Source organism: Microchirus variegatus (assembly GCF_963457635.1).
Source record: "Microchirus variegatus genome assembly, chromosome: 22".
Classification (NCBI taxonomy): Eukaryota; Metazoa; Chordata; class Actinopteri; order Pleuronectiformes; family Soleidae; genus Microchirus; species Microchirus variegatus.
This window is the reverse complement of record NC_139823.1, coordinates 5316368-5336770: the sequence shown is the minus strand read 5'-3', so window position 1 is coordinate 5336770 and position 20403 is coordinate 5316368. Positions and strand designations below refer to the sequence as shown.

Here is a 20403-nt window from a genome sequence, read left to right as displayed (position 1 = left end):
GTCATCCTGTAGGGGCTCATTAACGGCAGTGGAGTTGCCACATCTTTTACTGCTAACGTGTGACGAGGCCTCTTTTTAAACAAAGTGCATGTCCCCATCAGCTTATTTTAATACGGTCTTTTTCACCTCCAACAACCAAGTAGTTCCCCCTTTTTTACACTGATTTACAAATGGCATGAAGGCAGGCTCATATTCAGTGAAAGCCGCTGCCGAAATGTGCATCTTGTTGCCTGCATTTAGGAACTATTGGGAGCAAACGGGTCATCACAGTTGCACGTAGAACACAAGGTTTTAAGGAGAGTACAACAACGAATCCCCACCTGTGAGACCTCCTCGTACAGCTTTCATTAATGCTGTAGCTTCTCTTTGGCTCTTTCCTCTGATGGAGCTTCTGAAAATTCAGAGCACATTGTGTCCACAAGGGGGAGGTCTAGCAAAATTCCCACGATTGGCTAATAAAACTTAAACTAAAAACAACAGTCATGATTGGTCTTGTTCAGTCCCCATGAATGCTGCCCATTGTTTGTGGGTTAAGCTTCAAAAGTGAGCAGTAAGTCTACCTCCCGCTTCATACTGGGATCTAACGTAAAAGACAATATCTATAAACTAACACAGCATCACTTTGATTTGCCTTTTATTCAGTTTCTTTTCTCTTCGTCTTGTTTTTTTTTTTTTTTAGCCAGAACAACATGAAGTGCACTTTTTGTATCGGCTGGTTAAGCAAACATTCAGGAAAGGGCCAATTTATTTTTGTCCCGATCTTATCTCTCGCTCTCTCCGTCTCTTGTCTTTTTTTAAAAGTCACTCTTGGATGTTGTTTGGGTGGTTCATTGTGTTTTTTCATTCATTTGCTGAGAGCCAATATTGTCTGTGTCAGACTGAGAATCAGGCTGTGTGTGTGTGTGTGTGTTTTGGTGGCCATCGTTGGCTTTGCTAAAGGAACCCAGTATGGAAAAAGTGCTGTGATGGCTACTGTTTCTCCGACACACCCTGGTCCAGGGTGCACTCGCCTGTTTCGAGGACAAAAACTTTGAAGTTGTTCTGTGTCGCAAATAAATCACTCTATTTTGATATCAGAAACAATGAATTAATTGAGTTATTTTCAATTCCTCCATACCAGGCTATTGTCCGTCTGATTGTTGTAAACATGATCTCTCAAGAACACCATTTGGTACAAATGTTCACTTGGAATCAAAGATGAATTAAATAGATTTTGATGGTCAAAGGTCATGGTCGGAGTGACCTTTGGTTGAGTAAATATTAGATCTGCAACTAATGATTATTTTTGAATCGATTAATATGTCGTTTATTTTCTAGATTAATTATTTTGTCCAGAAAATGTCAGAAAATATATATTTTTTAAATGTGTCAACCTTGGAAATGATGTTCCCAAATGTCTTGTTTTGTCCACAAAAAGGAGACATATGCAAAATCAACTTTTTAATCATTTAAATCCTTATATTTGGGACTCTTGGGATATTTGGAGGTCCTATCAGTTGGCAAGTGTGAAAAAAAGATGACTCACTCATGTTTTTGTGGTCCTCCTCAGTCTAAGTAGAGGAGATGAAAGACGCAATGTTTACTTCCGTGCTCCTTGGGACGTCACAATGCGCTAAATTCCTGGAATTGTTGTCTCGCGGAGCTCCGATTTGTCCGTCAAACACACGAGTGCTGGCGAGGGCAACGGTTTCCGAAAACCAGAAGTCCGTGAAAAGTTCTATTCTTGGCTCCACAGTGCAGCACAGAGTTCTACACAAACTTCCAGCATCAGAGGATTTATCTGTCCAGTAGATGCATGTTATATATGACGGCAATGTGTCTGCTCGAGCCTGCAAATTACCACTTTTCCAAATGCTAACTGCTGTTAGCTCCCAGTAGCCTCTGTGGCTGAGGTCAGTTCCTGTCCCTTAAGTTTTGCTTTTTTTAAGGTGGACCCAAAGAAATACTGTTAACCAAGCGTTCTGAACAGGGCTGTTATGGCAGGTTGATTGAACTGCTGTGGTGCTTCATCCTTATGGTATTTGGACCAAAGCATGTCACAGACATGTTCATTAGGACACCAGGGAACTAGTTTAACTTGGAAAAATAGGGTCCAATATGACTCCTTTAATTATTTCTTTGTAATATAGATCAAAGAAACAAAGAAAATATACACATTTAAGAAGATAAAACAATCAGAAATCTTGTTTTAATCATGGAAAAAAGCTTCTAACCGATCAATTGGCTGGTCAAAGGACGGAAGTTCACACAAAGATTTCACAAAGCTAGTTTTTGGCCTGTTGACTCATTGGCTGCCAGTCATTATCAGCACAGAAATGCCTGTTTTACAGCATTTTGACTGATCATCCAAGAACCCCCAAAACAGTGTGTTCTATGTAAACACCGAAACTACCAAAAGAAATAGTAGACTCTCTTCTTTTATCAGACGTCATTGGCAGTGAACGCTTGTATTCTAATTGACGTCCAGAGACGTCATTGGCAGCCAATGAGTTTTAATAGCTAGTCCTTTAAAAAAAGAAAATTACTTCAAGAAAGTCTCACAAGCAAAAGCTTAAGAAATATTTTGGTTATTTAATATTAAATAGATGTGTGCAAAAATACAAGGTGGACAGCTGGAAATATGACCTATTACATTCTTTCATTACATTCACAAATCCAGCGTGCATTCCTCTAGCATTTAAGGCAACGTCAAAGCACGGCTTATTGAAAAATAAAATCTTATTTTCTTTAAAATGGTATTTGTTCTGTGACTGACTTGCGTGAGACTGCAGTGGTCTTCTGACTGATCGGTTGAGGACTGTGTGGAGCAATAGTACGCTGTGCTGCAGACAAGATTTAAAAAGCTTAGAGGTAAATGAAAACAAAAAGGCTTAGAAATAAGGACAGGACTTATATCGTTGTACCAACTAATGAAATCTTGATCAGTTTAAACCTCGAGAGCACAAAGGAGATTACGAGGAGACAATGTTGGAACAGAAGTTACACAAAAGCACAAAAGCAAAAAGGAGGCCGGTTTGTTGTTTGTCGTATCTAGTCCCTCACAGAGTTCTCCAAGGATTCTCCGTCAGCGTCTATATCCTCATAGTCTCGTAGCTCACTGGAAATGTTGATTTCAACTGGACTAGAGTCTGAACCTAGCAAGACAAGATAGGGGTAATTACTGAGTGTTTCTGCACACGACAAACAGCAGCTGTCTACTCAATAATGCACTGATGCACGACCTGAATCACACTCGTATATATACATATGCATGTGCATATATTGGAAAAATGTATTTTGGGAGTTGGAAATAATGTACAACTTTATAAAAGTGACCTACCTCGGATCGATTTATGCTTGTACATGATGAAAAATAGATTGAGGTTTATAAAAAAAAACAAGTTAAAGCAACGTGCAATCCTTTAAAACTTTATTTCAATTAACTTAATTCAAAGGTACTGAACGGTGACACACACACAAAATTGGATAGCCTTGCACAAACAAGTGTATCAAATAATTTACAAAATCATCCCAAAATACATTTTAATAAAGGCCTTTTCATATCTGGTATTTTGGACAATGCAGGTGCATCTGTACACGTGCCACTTTGTGAGGTGCAATTACTAGTAGTACAATAATTCAGTGAGATTCAGTTTAATACAACAGTTGAGAGTGAATCTACGACTTAATGTTGTAAGCATAAAATGGCAAATGGATGTATTGTATGTATGTAATCCGTAAAAGTACCAGCATTGTTTTTTTCTTTACATATCATATCGATAATGATATTTAAGAGTCCAGTGTGTAACATTTAGAACAGGCAGAAATTCAGTATACTGCCCATAATCGCTCTAAAATAAAGAAAAAGTAATACCATAGCATCTCCACAAAGATGTTGTCACCAGTTTCTTAAAAGAGTTTGACTCATAGACTGTATATAAAAAGTGGACACAGTCTTCCATCATGCCAGATAAGAAAACCCTGAAAGTGAGAATATACTATGTACTATAATATACTGTAAACATTTGCCCTGAGGAGTTGATGCTTTTAATCACTAGTTTCAGGTCTTCTCCAGTGAAGCTTTATATCACTCTTGTTTCTCTCCATTTTGGAGAAAGGTAGTTGATAAAGCATGGGCACACATTCAGTAAGTGGACACCAGTGTGATTGACAGCTGGTATCGTCCAATAGGAGCCTGGTGTCAGGCGAAAACTGATGTCAAATGATTTGTTTATCTTCACAAAAATATCATATTGAGTTCAGAGGCTTTTATTCTGAAAAGGTATGAACTCATTCAGATAGATTATGTTGCTAGAATTGACAGTTAACCTACACTGAATGTTTGTTTTGAAAAATAAAAGCCTTGGGGAGGTTTGGGGAGTAAATAACTACCTGCATATGTTAGTTCTCAAAGAAGGAGCAGTAATTCTTAAAACTGAAATGACAACGTCCACATTATTGTTATCTTAAGGCATCAAATGTGGGTTCTTGTTTCAGAACTGAAGATGCTTTAAGGCACTTTGCCTGATCAAGATACGACGTTTTGGCCCAATATTCAATTGCGTACAAAAAAAAATGAACTAGCTGATCCCTTTTGTGCAGTGCAATGCTACTGTAATGATGGAAAAACAAGTTTGCAGGTGCAGTCGAGACCTTTTAACTTTGCCCAACTCATTCAAATCAGTATCATTACAAAAAAAAAAAAAAAAAAAAATTCCTCAGTGGTTGATATCGCATCATAATGAATGTGATCATAGTAAAAAGAGGCAGGGGTCCAGCCATAGCATCAGGAGTCACTATGTCTGTACCACAAATGATGCTGATGATGCGTCACCAGCCCTGATACATAGGTGAGCTGTTACTGCCACCTAGGGTCCAATTACCTTCTGAGAGGACACTGATGGCGTCCGAGTGGTGCTTTCCATTGACTTTGGTCTTCTTGGCTTCCTGGACGTGACTCTGGTAGAGCAGGTCGTTCCCCACTACTAGGTTACCGTTTGCCGGGTGGGCCACTGACGTAGACAGGGAATCCCAGGCCAGCTCCCTCCTCCGCTGCAGGCTCAAGTCAACGCTGAGGCCCGTCCAGCCGTGGAAGGCCAGGGTGTTGAGGAAAGCCTGCATGGGGTTCAGGATGCCCTGAAAGAGCCGTGAAAGAGCAGTGTCAGATACTGATGAATCCCCAGCTAGGAAGCAGGCGACAGTACATTAGTGTCATAATAGCTGTGTAATAGGAAAGCAAAATTATGGTAATACCATCTTATTTGTTGAATTAACTTGGTAATAACAAAGGTACTTTTAAAAATGGTAATTATCAGTTTGTTGTCATGTCATTCGTCTGTCTGTCTGTCTGTCTGTCTGTTGGCAACATAACTCGAAAAGTCACAGACGGATTTGCAGGAAATGTCAGCAATGGGAACAACCAGGAACAAGTGATTAAATTGGGCGTGATCCATACACGCTGTGCGCCAGCATGGTGTATTTTGTAGTCACTGAGCTGCCTTGGCGGAGGTCTGCGCTCTCCAAGTGCTTTTCTAGTTAATGTACTGTAATGTGAAATGTGTTGTCCTGAAAACACGAAACTGCAATTTCAAAACAACACAATTAAGAAATTGAATGCGACTACAATTTAATTCTTAAATTACCTCTGCCAAGGAGGTGGAGTTTGTTTGTCTGTCTGTTTGTCTGTTAGCAACATAACTCGAAAATGCTATCACTATTTTTATCGCTATTTTGTAGGCACTGAGCTGCTTTGGTGGAGGTCTGCGCTCTCTGAGTGCTTTTCTAGTTTTTTTTCTTATGCAAATAATTAAAAAATACTTGAATATATATATATATATACATATATGTATATATATATATATATGTATATACATATATGTATATACATATATATATATATATATATCTATATCTATATATATATATATAGATATAGATATATATATATATATATCTATATCTATATATATATAAATAAACCTTTAATATACATGTTGTAAACAATTGGGATCGTTTTATCTTGTATTGGCAATAGTAACATTTTGCAAATTATTACACAGTGAATACTGAACTAAACCATGACTTAATTCTATAAATTCTATCTCAAATCAGGGAAAAAGGATGCTAGATTAGATTAGATTAGATTTAGATTTAGTCCGACCCACCATGATAAACCATAAGATGAGGACTGCGTTTCTGACATTCCTCAAACTGCTGTCGTTGATGTCCGTCTGCATCTCCAGGTAAAAGAGGAGGATCTCGTTGATGATGTTGGGAGCCCAGCTTCAAAAAAAAAAACATACGATTATTTTCGCAATAGATTCATCTGTCGATTATTTTGTCGATTAATCGTTTGGTCCATACACGATGTTCTTGAAGTCTTGTTTTGTCCACAAACCAAAATGATTGAGTTTGAATGATTTCTTTGTTATATGGAGCAAAGAAACGAAGAAAATATTCACATTTAAGAAGCTAAAACAATCAGAAATCTATGTTTTATTCATGAAAAAAGCCAAACTGATTAATCGATTATCAAAATAGTTGACTGTAAATAACATTATTCTTTTCAGTATATGAACACACTGAAGCTTTTGGTGTGTTTGCATGTTTCAAGCCATTTTTTACTCAGTTACACATAGTTTAGATCAGAGCTCAGCACAGCTGTGTTCCATCAAAAAACTTAATTTGTTCCACCTTTTCCAGCATCTACTGGTTCTCATCATAGTTCCCATTGTGTTTCTGATTCATCACAGTCTGTTACTCACTCTTAACTCAAGAAAAAAGATAAAAGTATCGTGACGTACCAAATGAAGAACACCAGCATCATTTTAAAGAAGCGCAGCTTGATGTCGCTGGCCAGTCGCCTCTCGTTCTCCGTGTAGATTCCTTGTCGTCCTTTCAGTAAAGAGGTCACTAGACGGAAAATAAAAAATAAATAGATAAATGTGTGGTTGGTTCTGCCTGTGCTTGTTGTTGTGGTGAGATGAAGTCTACAGATGTGAGAGAGTGAGGAGGAGCTGACCTGCAGATACGGTGCGGTTAAAGAAGATAGGGTTGGCTATGAGGACGAGCAGCATGGGTGCATACGTGGTGACATAGTGAGGGATGGCGTGTAGGAGGCCTTGCTCGCAGCTGCGTGGGAAAAAAAGCGTCAAAATTAGGCTAATAATTATCAAAAAAAGGGAATAAATGTCCCTTCAGAAACATGATAGCTTCAGACTGTTGCAGATGAAACAAACAAACAAGCAGTCACACAGTAATCTGGATATTTTTTTTTTTAGCACATTGTGTGACATGGTTTGCGTGGAGAGTCTTACTTGGAAATGGATGGATAGTAAAGCATGGTGACTCCTTCCACACACAGCAGCACAGCCAGACCCCATGTAATCATGTGGTAGAGAATAATGGTGCTGATGGGGGGGTGGGGGGTGAGAGAGAAACAAGTCATGAGACTGAGATCACAACACATTCTGCAGCTTTGTGTCTTGAGGATGACTTTTTTTTTTCTACTCCAGAACAAATTCACTGCACTAAATCAAGGCAGATTGAAACACAAACAGATTTCAAACACGACCTGTGTCTAATTAGTGAAGCTTCAGCTTTCAGGAGGAAAAACGCATTAGCAATGGACAGTGAAGCGAAAGTGAGAGAACGAGGTTGTTCGGCTCAGAATAAAACTCTGTCCTTCAGGTGATAATGAAGTGTGAGAGGCGGAAAGGTGGTGAGGAAATGAGCACCTGATTCCTGCAGATGTTTTAACCACGAGGAAGACGTCGACGGCGTAGCAGAAGGTCCACCAGAAAGAAGCGCTGTAAAACAACTGGATCCACATCTGCAACACAGAATTTTGTTTTTTTCCCCTTTGTTGCCCTCACGGCTACAAAGGATGAATTGTGATAGATATTTTCATCGTCAGCTGTTCACGTGCTTGTGCTGAACACATCAATCCGTGAAATTGAGATTTTCTGCGCTCACACATGATGACATGACTTTGGATTGTGTTTCTGCCGCGGCGCTTTGCCTGAACCGTATCTGACATCAGGCCACGCATAAACAAGTTGGTTCAGCTCACTTTAAATGAGCGTTTTATATGATACATACTGAACTGCCGACGCAGAAGACTTCTGGCCAGACGTCTGTGCCGTTGACCACTGAGATGTTCTCCACGATGTTCGGTAAACCCAGCCACACTGACGACCTTATTGCGATACCTGCAGGTGAAAAAGAACACATGTTCTCTAACTGCAGAGCGGAATACATGTGAACCTTAGCTTACAGATGTGAAAATTAACATTTAAAACTCTCCTAAATGCCCTTTTTTTCCCCCACTCTCTCATTTCTATGTGCATGCATTAATTACAATCAATCACCGTGACCTTTAAATAGCAGTTATACATCATGGAGCTGCCTCCACGTGATTTTTATGACTTTTATTTCACTGCATCACAGTGATGTGGAAATGCAGAAGCTCACCATTTATGCCTGCTAATGCATTTCATTAGTGATCTGTTAGTTTGCAGCAGAGGCTGAATCTCATACTGGACACAGAAACGTGGCCTTATCTGCCCCAAAAGTTGTTGTTTCTATAGCATCTGGACTTCGTGAAGATGTTTCCTCTCACGCTTTACATTACATTACAGTACAGCAACAATATGGTCATAGTATAGAGAAAATGTCAACATAAGAAAGTATGTTGTGTTGACACAATCTTATTTCTATAGTAATTGCCCACAATCGTTTGGTAATAACAGTGGAAAACAAGTGTGAGACAAAAGAGAGGGTGGATTTTTTTAGACACTGCCTTAATCACCTTCACTGCCTATTGGCCTGTATACTTTTATTATGTCTCTCTCTTCTTTTTTTTGTTTACTTCCTTTTAGCTTTTATATTCTGTTGTGAGTTTTATAACTGGAATTATTTTGTCTCTGTAGATATTCTTTGTGCTGTTATCTTGACCAGGACTCCCTGGAAGAAGAGATCTGGTATCTCAATCTATGGGAACTTCCTGGCTAAATAAAGAATAAATGAATAAACAAACACATAAATAAATAAATATATATATAAATAAATAAATATAAATAGCAAGTTATTACCTGTATACCTATGGACATAACTGTCCCATTGTCTTTGTTTCATATCACTATTGCCATTGTTATTACTACAAATGTCATTAGACATAATGAATGAATGAATGAATGAATGACATCTGGCAATTACAAGGATTTGTTTAAGAATGAGGAATTTCACAACTATGTCACTTATCTACAGATTGATGAGTCTCTGATTATCATTTACAGTTTGCTACCAAGTTTGTTATTAAAATAAAAAAAAGTGAATGCTCCTTTAATAGATGTTTTACGTGCATAATGTGTGATTTACACTTCCAGCTGACAACTGAACTCTTATTATATATATGAATATTAACTATAGAGCAGACAGTGGAATGAAGAGCGACAAAAGGGTTAAGACGCGTGCGCAATTATAGCGTCAGCAGCCACACTGCGCCATAAATGGTTCCATCTACTTTTACAGAGCACGGTTTACCTGCGCATCCCAGAATGTCACAAACACTGATGATGAACAATATCCGCGAGGAGGACGCGGGTCGCGGCAGAGGATGCTGTCCCAGTCTTCTGTAGCCGTTGCTTTTGGGCAACATCTGTAAAACGGCGAACAGGAGGCTGAGAGCCGCGCTGGTCACACTCAGAGCCCCGAACAGCTCCGGCTGGAAGGTCAACACGAACTCTGTCGCTGCGTCACGGTTTGGACAACAGAAGGTCTCCAGCCGGGGAGACGCCATCACAGACAGAGACAGAGACAGAGAGACGTGTGCTGCTGTGCGCCGTCAGAGAGGGAAAAGAAAGGGTAGAGGAAATGGCTGAGTCCATGACCCAACAGCCTTAGAAATCACGGGGCTGAATCGTCATGTGCTTCCATTTAATCCCTGCAGTTATAGCTCGACTGTGCCACAATGCACGAGACCGACAAAGGGCTGCTGTGTGGTAGAAGTTGGTAGTTTGTCTCATGTTTTGGTTTGGTGATTCTCACAATCAACTGTTCACCAAGGCCCAGTGTCTCACTGCACATGGCCTGTGAGGATAGAGTAAACACACACACGTAGTATATATATATATATATATATATATATATATATATATATATATATATATATGTATATATATATATGTATATATATATATATATATATATATGTATATATATATATATATATATGTATATGTATATATATATATATATATACATATATATATATATATATATATATATATATATATATATATATATATATATATATACTATACTATATACTATTGCACCTGTTTTGAGTTAACATGTAACAAACTGTCATCAGAACAGCTTCAGGTGAAATTAACAACATATTAACATACAATTCACATAGAAAATGTTTTTTTCTGTTCAATATACAGAATATTCAAATTTACTATGGCACATGATAGATAGATAGATAGATAGATAGATAGATAGATAGATAGATAGATAGATAGATAGATAGATAGACTCTTAGAAATAAGGGTTCCGATTCCAAAAGTGTTCTTCTACCTGGAACCGTTTGTTTTTCAAGGGTTCTTGGTAACACTAATGGTTCCAATAAGAACCATTTTGATCCAGAGAACCCTTTAAAACCCCTTTCCTGAATAAAGGGTTATAAAAGGTTCTACCTGGAACTAAAAAGGGTTCTCCTGTGAGGACAGTACCTTATATGGTTCTAGGTAGCACTTTTATTTCTAAGAGCGTAGATCACATGTGTCAAACTCGAGGCCTGGGGGCCAGATGCGGCCCGCCACATCATTTTATGTGGCCCGCGGGGTCTATGCTGCTTTAAGGCGTGTGTTGACCATAAACTACATTTCCCACAATGCATGGTAATGCCGATACCGTGTATCATTGTATACAATATTGTATCGTCAAAGACTACAATCTACTTCGGCATTTTGACACCAAACAAGGAGCCAAGTATGCCAAAGTTAGCCTTCAAAAAAAACAACAACACATTGTCAAAGAATTAAAAGGCAAACTGCGATCGCAGCAGAATGTCTTCACAAAAGCCATAACCAAAAACGATGAGGCAGTGAAAGCTAGCTTTATTGTGGCTGAAGAAATCACCCGTGCTTCTTAGTCTTTTTCTGAGGGTGCTTTTACATTTAGTTAAATTTATTCTATCTTACAGTTACATCTGGACCTTTGAGGGCAACCATTATGCTGATGTGGCCCTCAGTGAAAATGACTTTGACACCCCTGTATAGATAGATAGATAGATAGATAGATAGATAGATAGATAGATAGATAGATAGATAGATAGATAGATAGATAGATAGATATATAGATTATATCTTTGAAATGACTCAGCACAAATGTGTTGTTAACCTCTTCATAGTTCATAAAGTGTCAACAATGGCTGTATCGGTCTCTCTCTGATCTCATTGCACGTGTCACGTCATCATAATCAGCCATTTTGCAAACAATGCATAAACTGTGTAATAATTGCTCCGTTGCACGCAACTATTTTGCTTTCATCTTCTCTTATCTGACCACAAGTCCTCGCAGTCGCCGCGATCGCAGCACCACTGTGTTCCAGCCTCGCTCACATTCTAGTCACACGGCATATCAGTTCTGATGTCAGCAGTGAGTGCTGTATCAAATAGATTGATAGATAATTAAAATGCAAAAGAAACTGGGACTGCACGCAGTCATGAATGGACCCTCACATTCCCTGACCTCACTGTCTCTCTAAAGTGACCGTAAAGCCACAGAATAATAATAATATGTATAATAATGTAATATAAATAATAATTTATACGTGTTGAGGGTCGGTCTCTTGTGTCACCTATGATGTTTCGAGGCAATCGGTCAATGTATGGCGCAGTTGCAGAGCACTTCCTGTTTGGTGGCGAATGGTCGAAAATTGGCCAGACTTCCGTGGCCACACTCTTTTGAATACGCAAAAACTTATGAAAATGTTTTGCCTTTGATGTGTCTAGTATGTCTAGTACAAATCGACATGTTTTTTTTATGATGGTAGCCTACAATAAACACGCTAAGACGAGTTTGTTAATTTATAAAGCAAATTACAGGGAACTTCCTGTTTCAACCGACTTCCTGTGTGCAGGTCATGGCATGCAGCAATGCTCAGGGCGGGCGCTTGGTCTCACATATCAAGTTTTGAGCAGTTACAAGGCACTTCCTGTTTCACGGCTAAATGGTGGCTAAATTCAAAATCGGCGACTTCCTGTTGGTTCAAGTTTGTGTCCGTAGACGTGTTTGCACTTGTTTTTTGTATGTCAGATACGAAGTTTCGAGACAATCGGTCAATGTATGGCAAAGTGATCGGGAACTTCCTGTTTGGTGGTGAATGGTCAAAATTAGCCAAAATTCCGATGGTTGCTGTGGCCACGCCCCTTTTGAATCTGAAAAACCTTTCGACAACTTTTTGCCTTTGATGTGTCTGGTACAAATTGTCACATTTTTTAATGTCTCTACAATCGATAAACACGCTCAGACTAGTTTGTTTATTTTACGAAGCGTGCAAATTTGCAAGATGAACTCCAAATTCAAAATGGCCGACTTCCTGTTGATGACTACTGTTTCGGCCCCTGGCGTTCATGCATTGGCCCTAATTGGGGCCTATCATTTATAAATTTAGTTGTTTTTTTGTTTGAGCAACAAAGAGCTCAAAGTCAACAAAAAAATCCTAAAGCTTGATAATAAAAGAAGCTCAGCGTCATGTGGTCCACTTCATTACATAGTCTTGCACTAGGATTTATACGAAATGTAATATAAGCAGTGGATGTTCACTGTGACCACTGCTGCTGGAGATTTAAAAGAAAACATGAAGAGGTTTTATCATTTATACCCACAGAAAGGGCATCATTCATTAAGTGGTATCCTAATCTACATCTTAATCTTAATTCTTCACTGGCATGGCACAAAGTCAAATGTATGGCGAGGGTTGAAGCCTGTTTTATTGACTGTTTTGGTATTTTAACATTTTTGCTCTGTTGCTGCCCTCTGCTGGTTTACAGAGAATGTGACTGTGGCTCTCTCAGTATTTACTGTATATTTGAGTGAAATTCACACAGGGTTTAATAAAATAACATTTGTTTTGCTCTTTTTGTGAAATCATATTTTAGATTTGATTTGAAAGGTTCAGTCGAACAAAGATAAGTGTTTATCTTCCATCTGTTGAATGTGAATCTAAAGGGTTGATTTACCCTTCAGATGTAGAAGTTCTGCACGCTGTTCTGATGGTGAAAATCAGCAGAAAAGAGAGGCCTGCCATTGAAATTGAAATTAAAAACAGTTGTAATTTGAAGTGATATTCATGATGATATTCCACAAAATGTCAGATTAAAAGTGTAAAAAAAAAAAACATTTATGATGCCAACTGAAATGAACTGTAAACAAATACACACAAAAACTAAACATGCTCATATATATGTATACTTTTACATGAAATACATTCAAAAGTATGATTCATATATTACTATTATTATTGTTGTTGTTGTTATTATTATATTGTTCACTGTTCATGACAATAGCTAACACTCATATTAAAGGTGCCATATGTAAGAATGTGGCCAAAAACAGTTACTACATTCAAATTCAAAATACAGAGGTCTTTTAGGTTTCGTTTTCTGACGTAACTGGCAACCCGTAGTTGCTCGGCAGCTGAGACTCTACTGACTGCAATGATTGGTAGACGGCGGTAGGTGGCGCCACATGCCAAAACATGATTTCAAAACATAAACATGATTTGCAGTGTGCATAATATTTTAATGCAAATATTTTGGCTGTACTGTTGTTGTTGGTGAGTTCAGTTTGTTATATGAACATTATTCCTGAGTCTCTGTGACATATTAGGAGGATTTTATGGCCAGTTGCTTTAGATTTATTACATAATGCACCTTTAAATATATTTTGCATAAAATCTACTGCAGGTCAATAGGTCATGGGCCAGTTCTCATCATAACTTGATATTTTAAAATCAAGTTTTCCTCAGACCTCTGACTTAGTTACCAATTTAAAGGTCATTTCTTTGTAGGGTAACCGATGCTATCTTAAATCAAGAAAAGATAAAGAAGAAATAAAGCAGATATGGAGTGACGACTGAGTTTTAAACAGTAACATGATGCATTTAAAGGGCCACAGCTTTCCATGCAGATGACTAATTAATTTCCCTTCATTTTACTTGAACCAACATCCTCCCCCTCAACCCTCTTGCATAGGCGTGGGTGTGTGGAGTCTCAAGTTACAGACCTGCTCCACAGGCTGCTCTGCCTCTGCCTCTCTTTCCCCAGTTGAAACCCTTTGGCTAATTTCAACCAGCCTCCTTCCTGCATGGCAAAGACCTTTGTGTGCGAGGAAATGACATCACAGCACCGAGTCCTGCCACAGCCGCAGTGAAAACAGATGAGGAGCAAAACTTCGTTCTTTTGGGAACAACAACACAAGGACAAGGACAATGTCTGCTGGTCACAGAGAGACTCTGCAAGACACTACATGTCAAACTGGAGCTGCTGCTGTTTTTCTCTCAAACCCTTTGATGAGCGGTGAGTCACGCTGCAGCTGGAAACTATTTACGGCTTTACACTTTCACCATGTCAGTTGAACTCTTATTTATGTGATTGAAAAGTATGCGCCATTGTTTTTATGTGTCTTCACCAAGATGTGGAATCAGACTGGTCTCCTATTCATGATGCAGCCTTTAATGGACGAGTCCTGGCTCTGCAAAGACTCATCACTCAGGTGGGATTTTCAAGATAAAGTGCATCATAACATGCAATTTACACACACACACACACACACACACACACACACACACACACACACACACACACACACACACACACACACACACACACATATCATTCAATAGTTTTGGATTATGAGAATGAGAAGGTGTGTCCAAACATTTGACTGTATTAAAATATGACTTATGTTATAAGCAAAGATATTGAGATGATAATATCTTATCTGCTCTTGTAAACTTGTCCTGTACATACATACAGTTTTGGTGAAACTACCATGTCCTCTGTCCTCAGGGTAACTGTGTGAACCTGAACACACTGGACCAGGTCTCTCCCCTCCATGGAGCCTGCACACAGGGACACCTGGCCTGTGTCAAACTTCTGATGGAAAACGGGGCAAATGTCAGGATAATGTCATCAGCTGGTTATGCGATTTTATTATTGTTGTTGTTGTTGTTGTTGTGATTGCAAATTCCCAAGTCAAGCTCTATAGTTTGGATCAGGGGTCTGCAACCTGTGGCTCTAGAGCTACATGTGGCTCCTTGTAGCTTTGAAAAAAAGGCAATAAACGTCCAGTGTCTACATCAAATGTGAGATTAAAAAGCCTTTAAATTAAGTAATGTGTACATGAAGAAGTACACATGTGGAGCCACATACTTAAGAGAGGTACATGGACTATACATAAAATCCAAATATTGCTTTATTTATTGTAAAGTGGCTTACTTTTTAATTGTATTACTCAAAAATGTTACACTCTTAGAAATAAAAGTGCCAAGTAGAACCATATAAGGTTCTTCAGCTTGTCCTCATAGGAGAACCCTTTTTGGTTCCAGGTATAACCTTTTTATAAAGGTACACTAAGGTACCAAGAACCCTCTTAAAACCCCTTATTCAGGAAAGGGGTTCTAAAGGGTTCTCTGGATCAAAATGCTTCTTACAGGAACCATCAGTGTTACCAAGAACCCTTGAAAAACAAATGGTTCCAGGTAGAACCTCAGACCTTGTAGAAGAACACTTTTGGAACCTTTATTTCTAAGAGTGTATAAACCTGTAGCTGTTGCAGACCCTTGGTTTAGATGAGATAATTATTGCTGGGTTTAACTTTCTTAAGGTGCTTTTTGGGTAAGAGATTAACCTGCTGCCAAGTATTTGGACTCATCCATGGATGCACAATAACACATTAACAGTCAAAAATGTCCAGATACGAAGTCCAAATTGCTGTAACACTGCTACTCTATGACTGTGTATTAATCTGACTTAATCTGACACTTCTTCCTCTCTCTGGTATCAGTTAAACAGTTCAACTGTGGACGGACAAACTCCTCTGACAGAAGCCTGCGCCCGAGGCCACTTGACCTGCGTCTCGTTACTCCTTCAGCACGGAGCGACTCCTGTGGGGACAAGTTCTACCACTTCTCCGATCCATAGAGCTGCAGCCAAAGGTGAGGCATTCACATTCCTCTGTACACGCTGATGATAAACGCTGACCCAGTACAGTGCCGCAACATCAAAAAAAAAAACACCAACTCTTTGAAACACAGTATTTTAACAGAGCATTTTGTCAAATACAAGCGGGATTTTCAAAGCAGCTGCTTTTCAAAGTGCATCGTTTCTCTGTGTGGTGATTAGTTTTTTTTCCCCTGTCAAAAGGTCACCCACAGTGCATCGAGCCTCTGGTTCAGTACGGCGCGGATGTGGATCAGCACATTGATCAGTCGGCGGGTTCCCCTCTCCACGTTGCGTGCTCTAATCAGCACCTGAGCACGGCCAGGAAACTGCTCCAGCTCGGTAAGAAAAGCTCTGACCTCTGACCTCTCATCAGAGTTCAGTAACCACAGCAACTGAGCGCACGTTTCAGAATAATGTACATGCATCAGATAAGAACAAGGTCACTCACACTATCAGTATCTAGTGGTGGAAGAAGTCACTACACAAATCTGTTTTTACTGTAAATAATAATGTAAAAGTGCCTCATTTACCCGTTTCAGTTCGACTTTTAATTATGTCATTACTATTTACTATGATAAGAAAAACACGTCTTAAATGTACGCTTGTAACCTTGAAAAGAAGTGTATCATTTTAAAAAAAACAACATTCAGGTCTCTCTTGTTTTGTTTTTACAGAACTTTGAGAGTAAACCAGATTATGTTTTATTGATGCCTTCAGTGTTACAGTGTTTCCAGATGGAGGCTCGGTGAAACCTAATCATTTGAAAAGTGGTTCAATATGAGCTTGTGAACAGAGAGAGTGTTATCTCTGCATCTGCTGCTCTGATCCCCATTATTTATGAAATGTAACTTCACAGACAATAATGCACAAATGCACTTCTCGAGGAAAATGTTGCCTTTTTTTTTTTGCACGACTTAACAGATTTTCACCTTCAGTTGTGTAACATCTCTGTGTGGAGTTTGCATGTTCTTTCTCCGGTTTCATTCTACCATCAAAACGTGTATGAATGTTTTTGACACATTCAGTCACAAAGATGCATGCTGAAGCACCATGTAGAGCGGTAAAAACATGAAGTGCCTTTGGCCCCATGGTTGCACTTAAGCGTACTCGTGGCACCTGCCTGACCCACTGCGGCACAGTAGGTGCTCTGCCCTTCCAAATGTTGGACACCCTAAAGATTACTTTATTGTCATTTCAAATATTGTTGTGTAAAGATAGAAGATAATATATACAGTGTTTGTATATATATTGATATAAATTGTCTATACCTGGGTTCGATACCCGTCAGACCAAGGACCTTTCTGCAGTGAGTTCCCTGTGTGCGCGTGGGTTTTCAGTCCAAAAACATGCAGATTTGGGGATTAATCTGGCAATCTGGTCACTCTAAATTGACCTTATGTGTGAGTTTGAGAGAGAATGTTGTTTGTCTCTATATGTGGCCCTGCGCCGGGCATGTATATTTATGAACGAATAAATTGTCTATACTCTGAATGAGCAGGAACAAAAGCTTCCGTGCTTGTTTCCGACTTCTCACCTGAAACATTTTGACGTCGCTCCCAGTTACAGCTTCTATTACTTTGGAAATGACATGATATTACTATGAAATGATCTGTTTATTACCTTTATCTTGTTATTACCAAGCTGCACTAAATATAAGATTAGACCGTAATACGTACGTCATAGCAGTGTACTGTACTACACTGCCGTTCAAAAGTTTGGGGTCACTTAGAAATGTCCTTATTTTTAAGGAAAAACACTTTTTTTTTCTTCAATGAATATAACATTAAATGAATCATAAATACACTCTATACATTGTTAATGTGGTAAACGACTATTCTAGCTGCTAACGTCTGGTTTTTAATGGAACATGTACATAGGTGTATAGAGGCCCATTTCCAGTGTTCTAATGGTACATTGTGTTTGCTAATCTCGTTAGAAGGCTATTGGATGATTAGAAAACCCTTGTGCAATGATGTTAGCACAGCTGAAAACAGTTTTGCTGGTTCTTTGACGAAAGGGCAAAATGATTGACTATATTTTCTATTCATTTCGCAACTCTTTTGATGAATAAGTGTGAGTTTTTATGGAAAACAGAAAAAAATTGTATAGGTGACCCCAAACCTTTGAACAGTAGTGTATATCTGTCTTTATTTGCCTTTATAAACCAATATAAAGAACTTGAAAGGAAACACCATAATACTACATACTATAGCCATACTGTTACTGTGTGATGGTGAAGAAAAGCATTCATTTCACAGTCAGAGAGGCTCCTCACCAGTTATGTAATGTGAGGACATCATCCCTCATTAGTCTCCACTCTCCCTCAGGTGCTAACGTGAACAACAGCGTGTCCGGTGACTTGCCCTTGCACATCGCCGCACGTCTGTCCAACCCCGAGCTGGTGTCTCTGCTGCTCGACCACGGGGCCGATCGCTCCCTCAGGAACCCGGAGGGGAAACGGGCTCAGGACCTCGCACCTCCCAAAAGCCTGGCAGAGCGACTGCTGAGACAGTCGGGAGGTATTCAGTGACTTTCATCGTCTTTACATTGGGGCTGGTGCCAGTCGCTCATAATCAAAACATCTTTCTGTCATGGTTCCTCCTCCTCTCCTGACGTGCGGGCCCCTCCAGGAGTGTCCCCTCTAATGCAGCTGTGCAGACTGAACATCAGGAAAACTGTGGGCAAACAAAGGCTCAGCAGGATTCATCACCTTCACCTGCCCACAGAACTCAAACACTATCTTCTCTACCTGGTGTGATCATGCACTGAAGAAGTCAGCAACCTCTACCTCACAGTCACTGCAATTCAGGAGGACATCCACAGGGGGCAGACTTGCACAACTTTACTGTGAGATGACAACAACATGGCTCATTCTCCTTTATAACAGAGGAAGACCACTGTCTAAAGCACTCTTTACATGGAGCAACATTTGATCATTGAATATTTCAGTGTTTAAAATGAGAATATGAGCTAAAAAGATCCAATAAATGTTGGATTTTTATTTTTTTTACCTCAATATACTGTCATTATATCAAGCTATTATTGTTTTCTGTGACATTAACACTGAATGTTTGTATGTAGGGATGATTTGTACACTTTTATTATCATTTTACACTGCTGTTGACTTTTTAGCCATTTTTATTTACGAGTTTGAACTTGTATGATGTGCTAATAAAATCCCCCTGCAGAATTCCCTGGAATTTTTTTGTTCGTGGTCATGCTCTACCATTTTCTGAGAGCACAGATTCACAGAAATCATATTATCTAAGGAAATGACAGCAACAGTGACTCAAACCATTATTATACCATGACATGAACTCACCATCACGTACATTCACTTTTATTATTATTGAAATATATCAACCATTGTAGACAGATATGTCCATGTTTCATAGACGTATGTGTGCGTCACACATACGTCTATGACATGTATAATGTCTTTCTGAAAAATCCAGACTTTTAGATAAACAGAACCCATGGTGCAGCATTCATTGCACACACACTCCATCAAGGTTTTGAACTGCAAAAAAAAGAAAATCCCTTCAACTTATTCTTTTGTTCTCTTTCTCTTTCTGTTCATGTTTTCGGTTTTCAAACGCGTTTCCCCAAAAGAAGTATGTGTGACGTGGACATTTAAGACAGCATCGTATCCGGAGAGGAAGGGAAAAAAACAAAGAGTCTAACGTGTTTGTGGTTGCGCAAGGGCTATATCGAGATACCGTGCAAAAAGTTCTGAGAAGAAAATAGCCGTTTCCCAAGAGTCTAGATTATATTTTCAAAAAACAAGCACAGCAAAACAAAACAAAACCCCGCACATGAACACTGAACGCAATGGGAATTCGAAGTAGACCAATAATGTATATACATGAAGCTTAGCTTCTAATTTTAACACCTTTATTCTTCATATAGAAATCTTATTATTGTTATTATTTCTTTCAAGTCCTCTCATGTCTTCTTAAATATCCCCTTAGTTCTGTCCACACACATCCTTATGGAGTTAAAGTGGGTGAGACAGCCTGTCAGCTGTCAACATTATGAACTAACATTTATAAAGGACTCACTGACCTTTGACCTGTGCGTTAGTCTGCAGATTCTGTCAATAAACTCACTCCACAGGGACAGGAATGCAGGGGAAAAAGAAGAAGATGGAACATTTCTAGGGCATGGAGAATATAATCTACACTTCCAG

The 20403-nt window shown here is 39.1% G+C and overlaps 2 protein-coding genes across 2 annotated transcripts; one reads left to right on the top strand and one right to left on the bottom strand.

Annotated features, from left to right (window-relative positions):
• Nucleotides 1-3030: 3030 nt before the first annotated feature.
• On the bottom strand, nucleotides 3031-9778 carry gpr143 (G protein-coupled receptor 143; the record flags this gene model as incomplete). Its single annotated transcript, XM_083908906.1, has 9 exons — nucleotides 3031-3134; nucleotides 4863-5115; nucleotides 6144-6261; nucleotides 6783-6891; nucleotides 7001-7110; nucleotides 7296-7388; nucleotides 7716-7810; nucleotides 8080-8189; nucleotides 9523-9778. 9 exons carry the CDS (start codon nucleotides 9776-9778, stop codon nucleotides 3031-3033), a joined length of 1248 nt encoding a protein of 415 aa, XP_083765032.1.
• Nucleotides 9779-14479: 4701 nt separating this feature from the next.
• LOC310942957 (ankyrin repeat and SOCS box protein 9-like) lies at nucleotides 14480-18972 on the top strand (the record flags this gene model as incomplete). The annotated part of the gene is made up of 7 exons (XM_083908431.1): nucleotides 14480-14567; nucleotides 14684-14763; nucleotides 15060-15167; nucleotides 16057-16207; nucleotides 16416-16553; nucleotides 18542-18733; nucleotides 18845-18972. The coding sequence occupies 7 exons, from the start codon at nucleotides 14480-14482 to the stop codon at nucleotides 18970-18972; spliced, it is 885 nt and encodes a 294-aa protein (XP_083764557.1).
• Between the last annotated feature and the right edge of the window lie 1431 nt (nucleotides 18973-20403).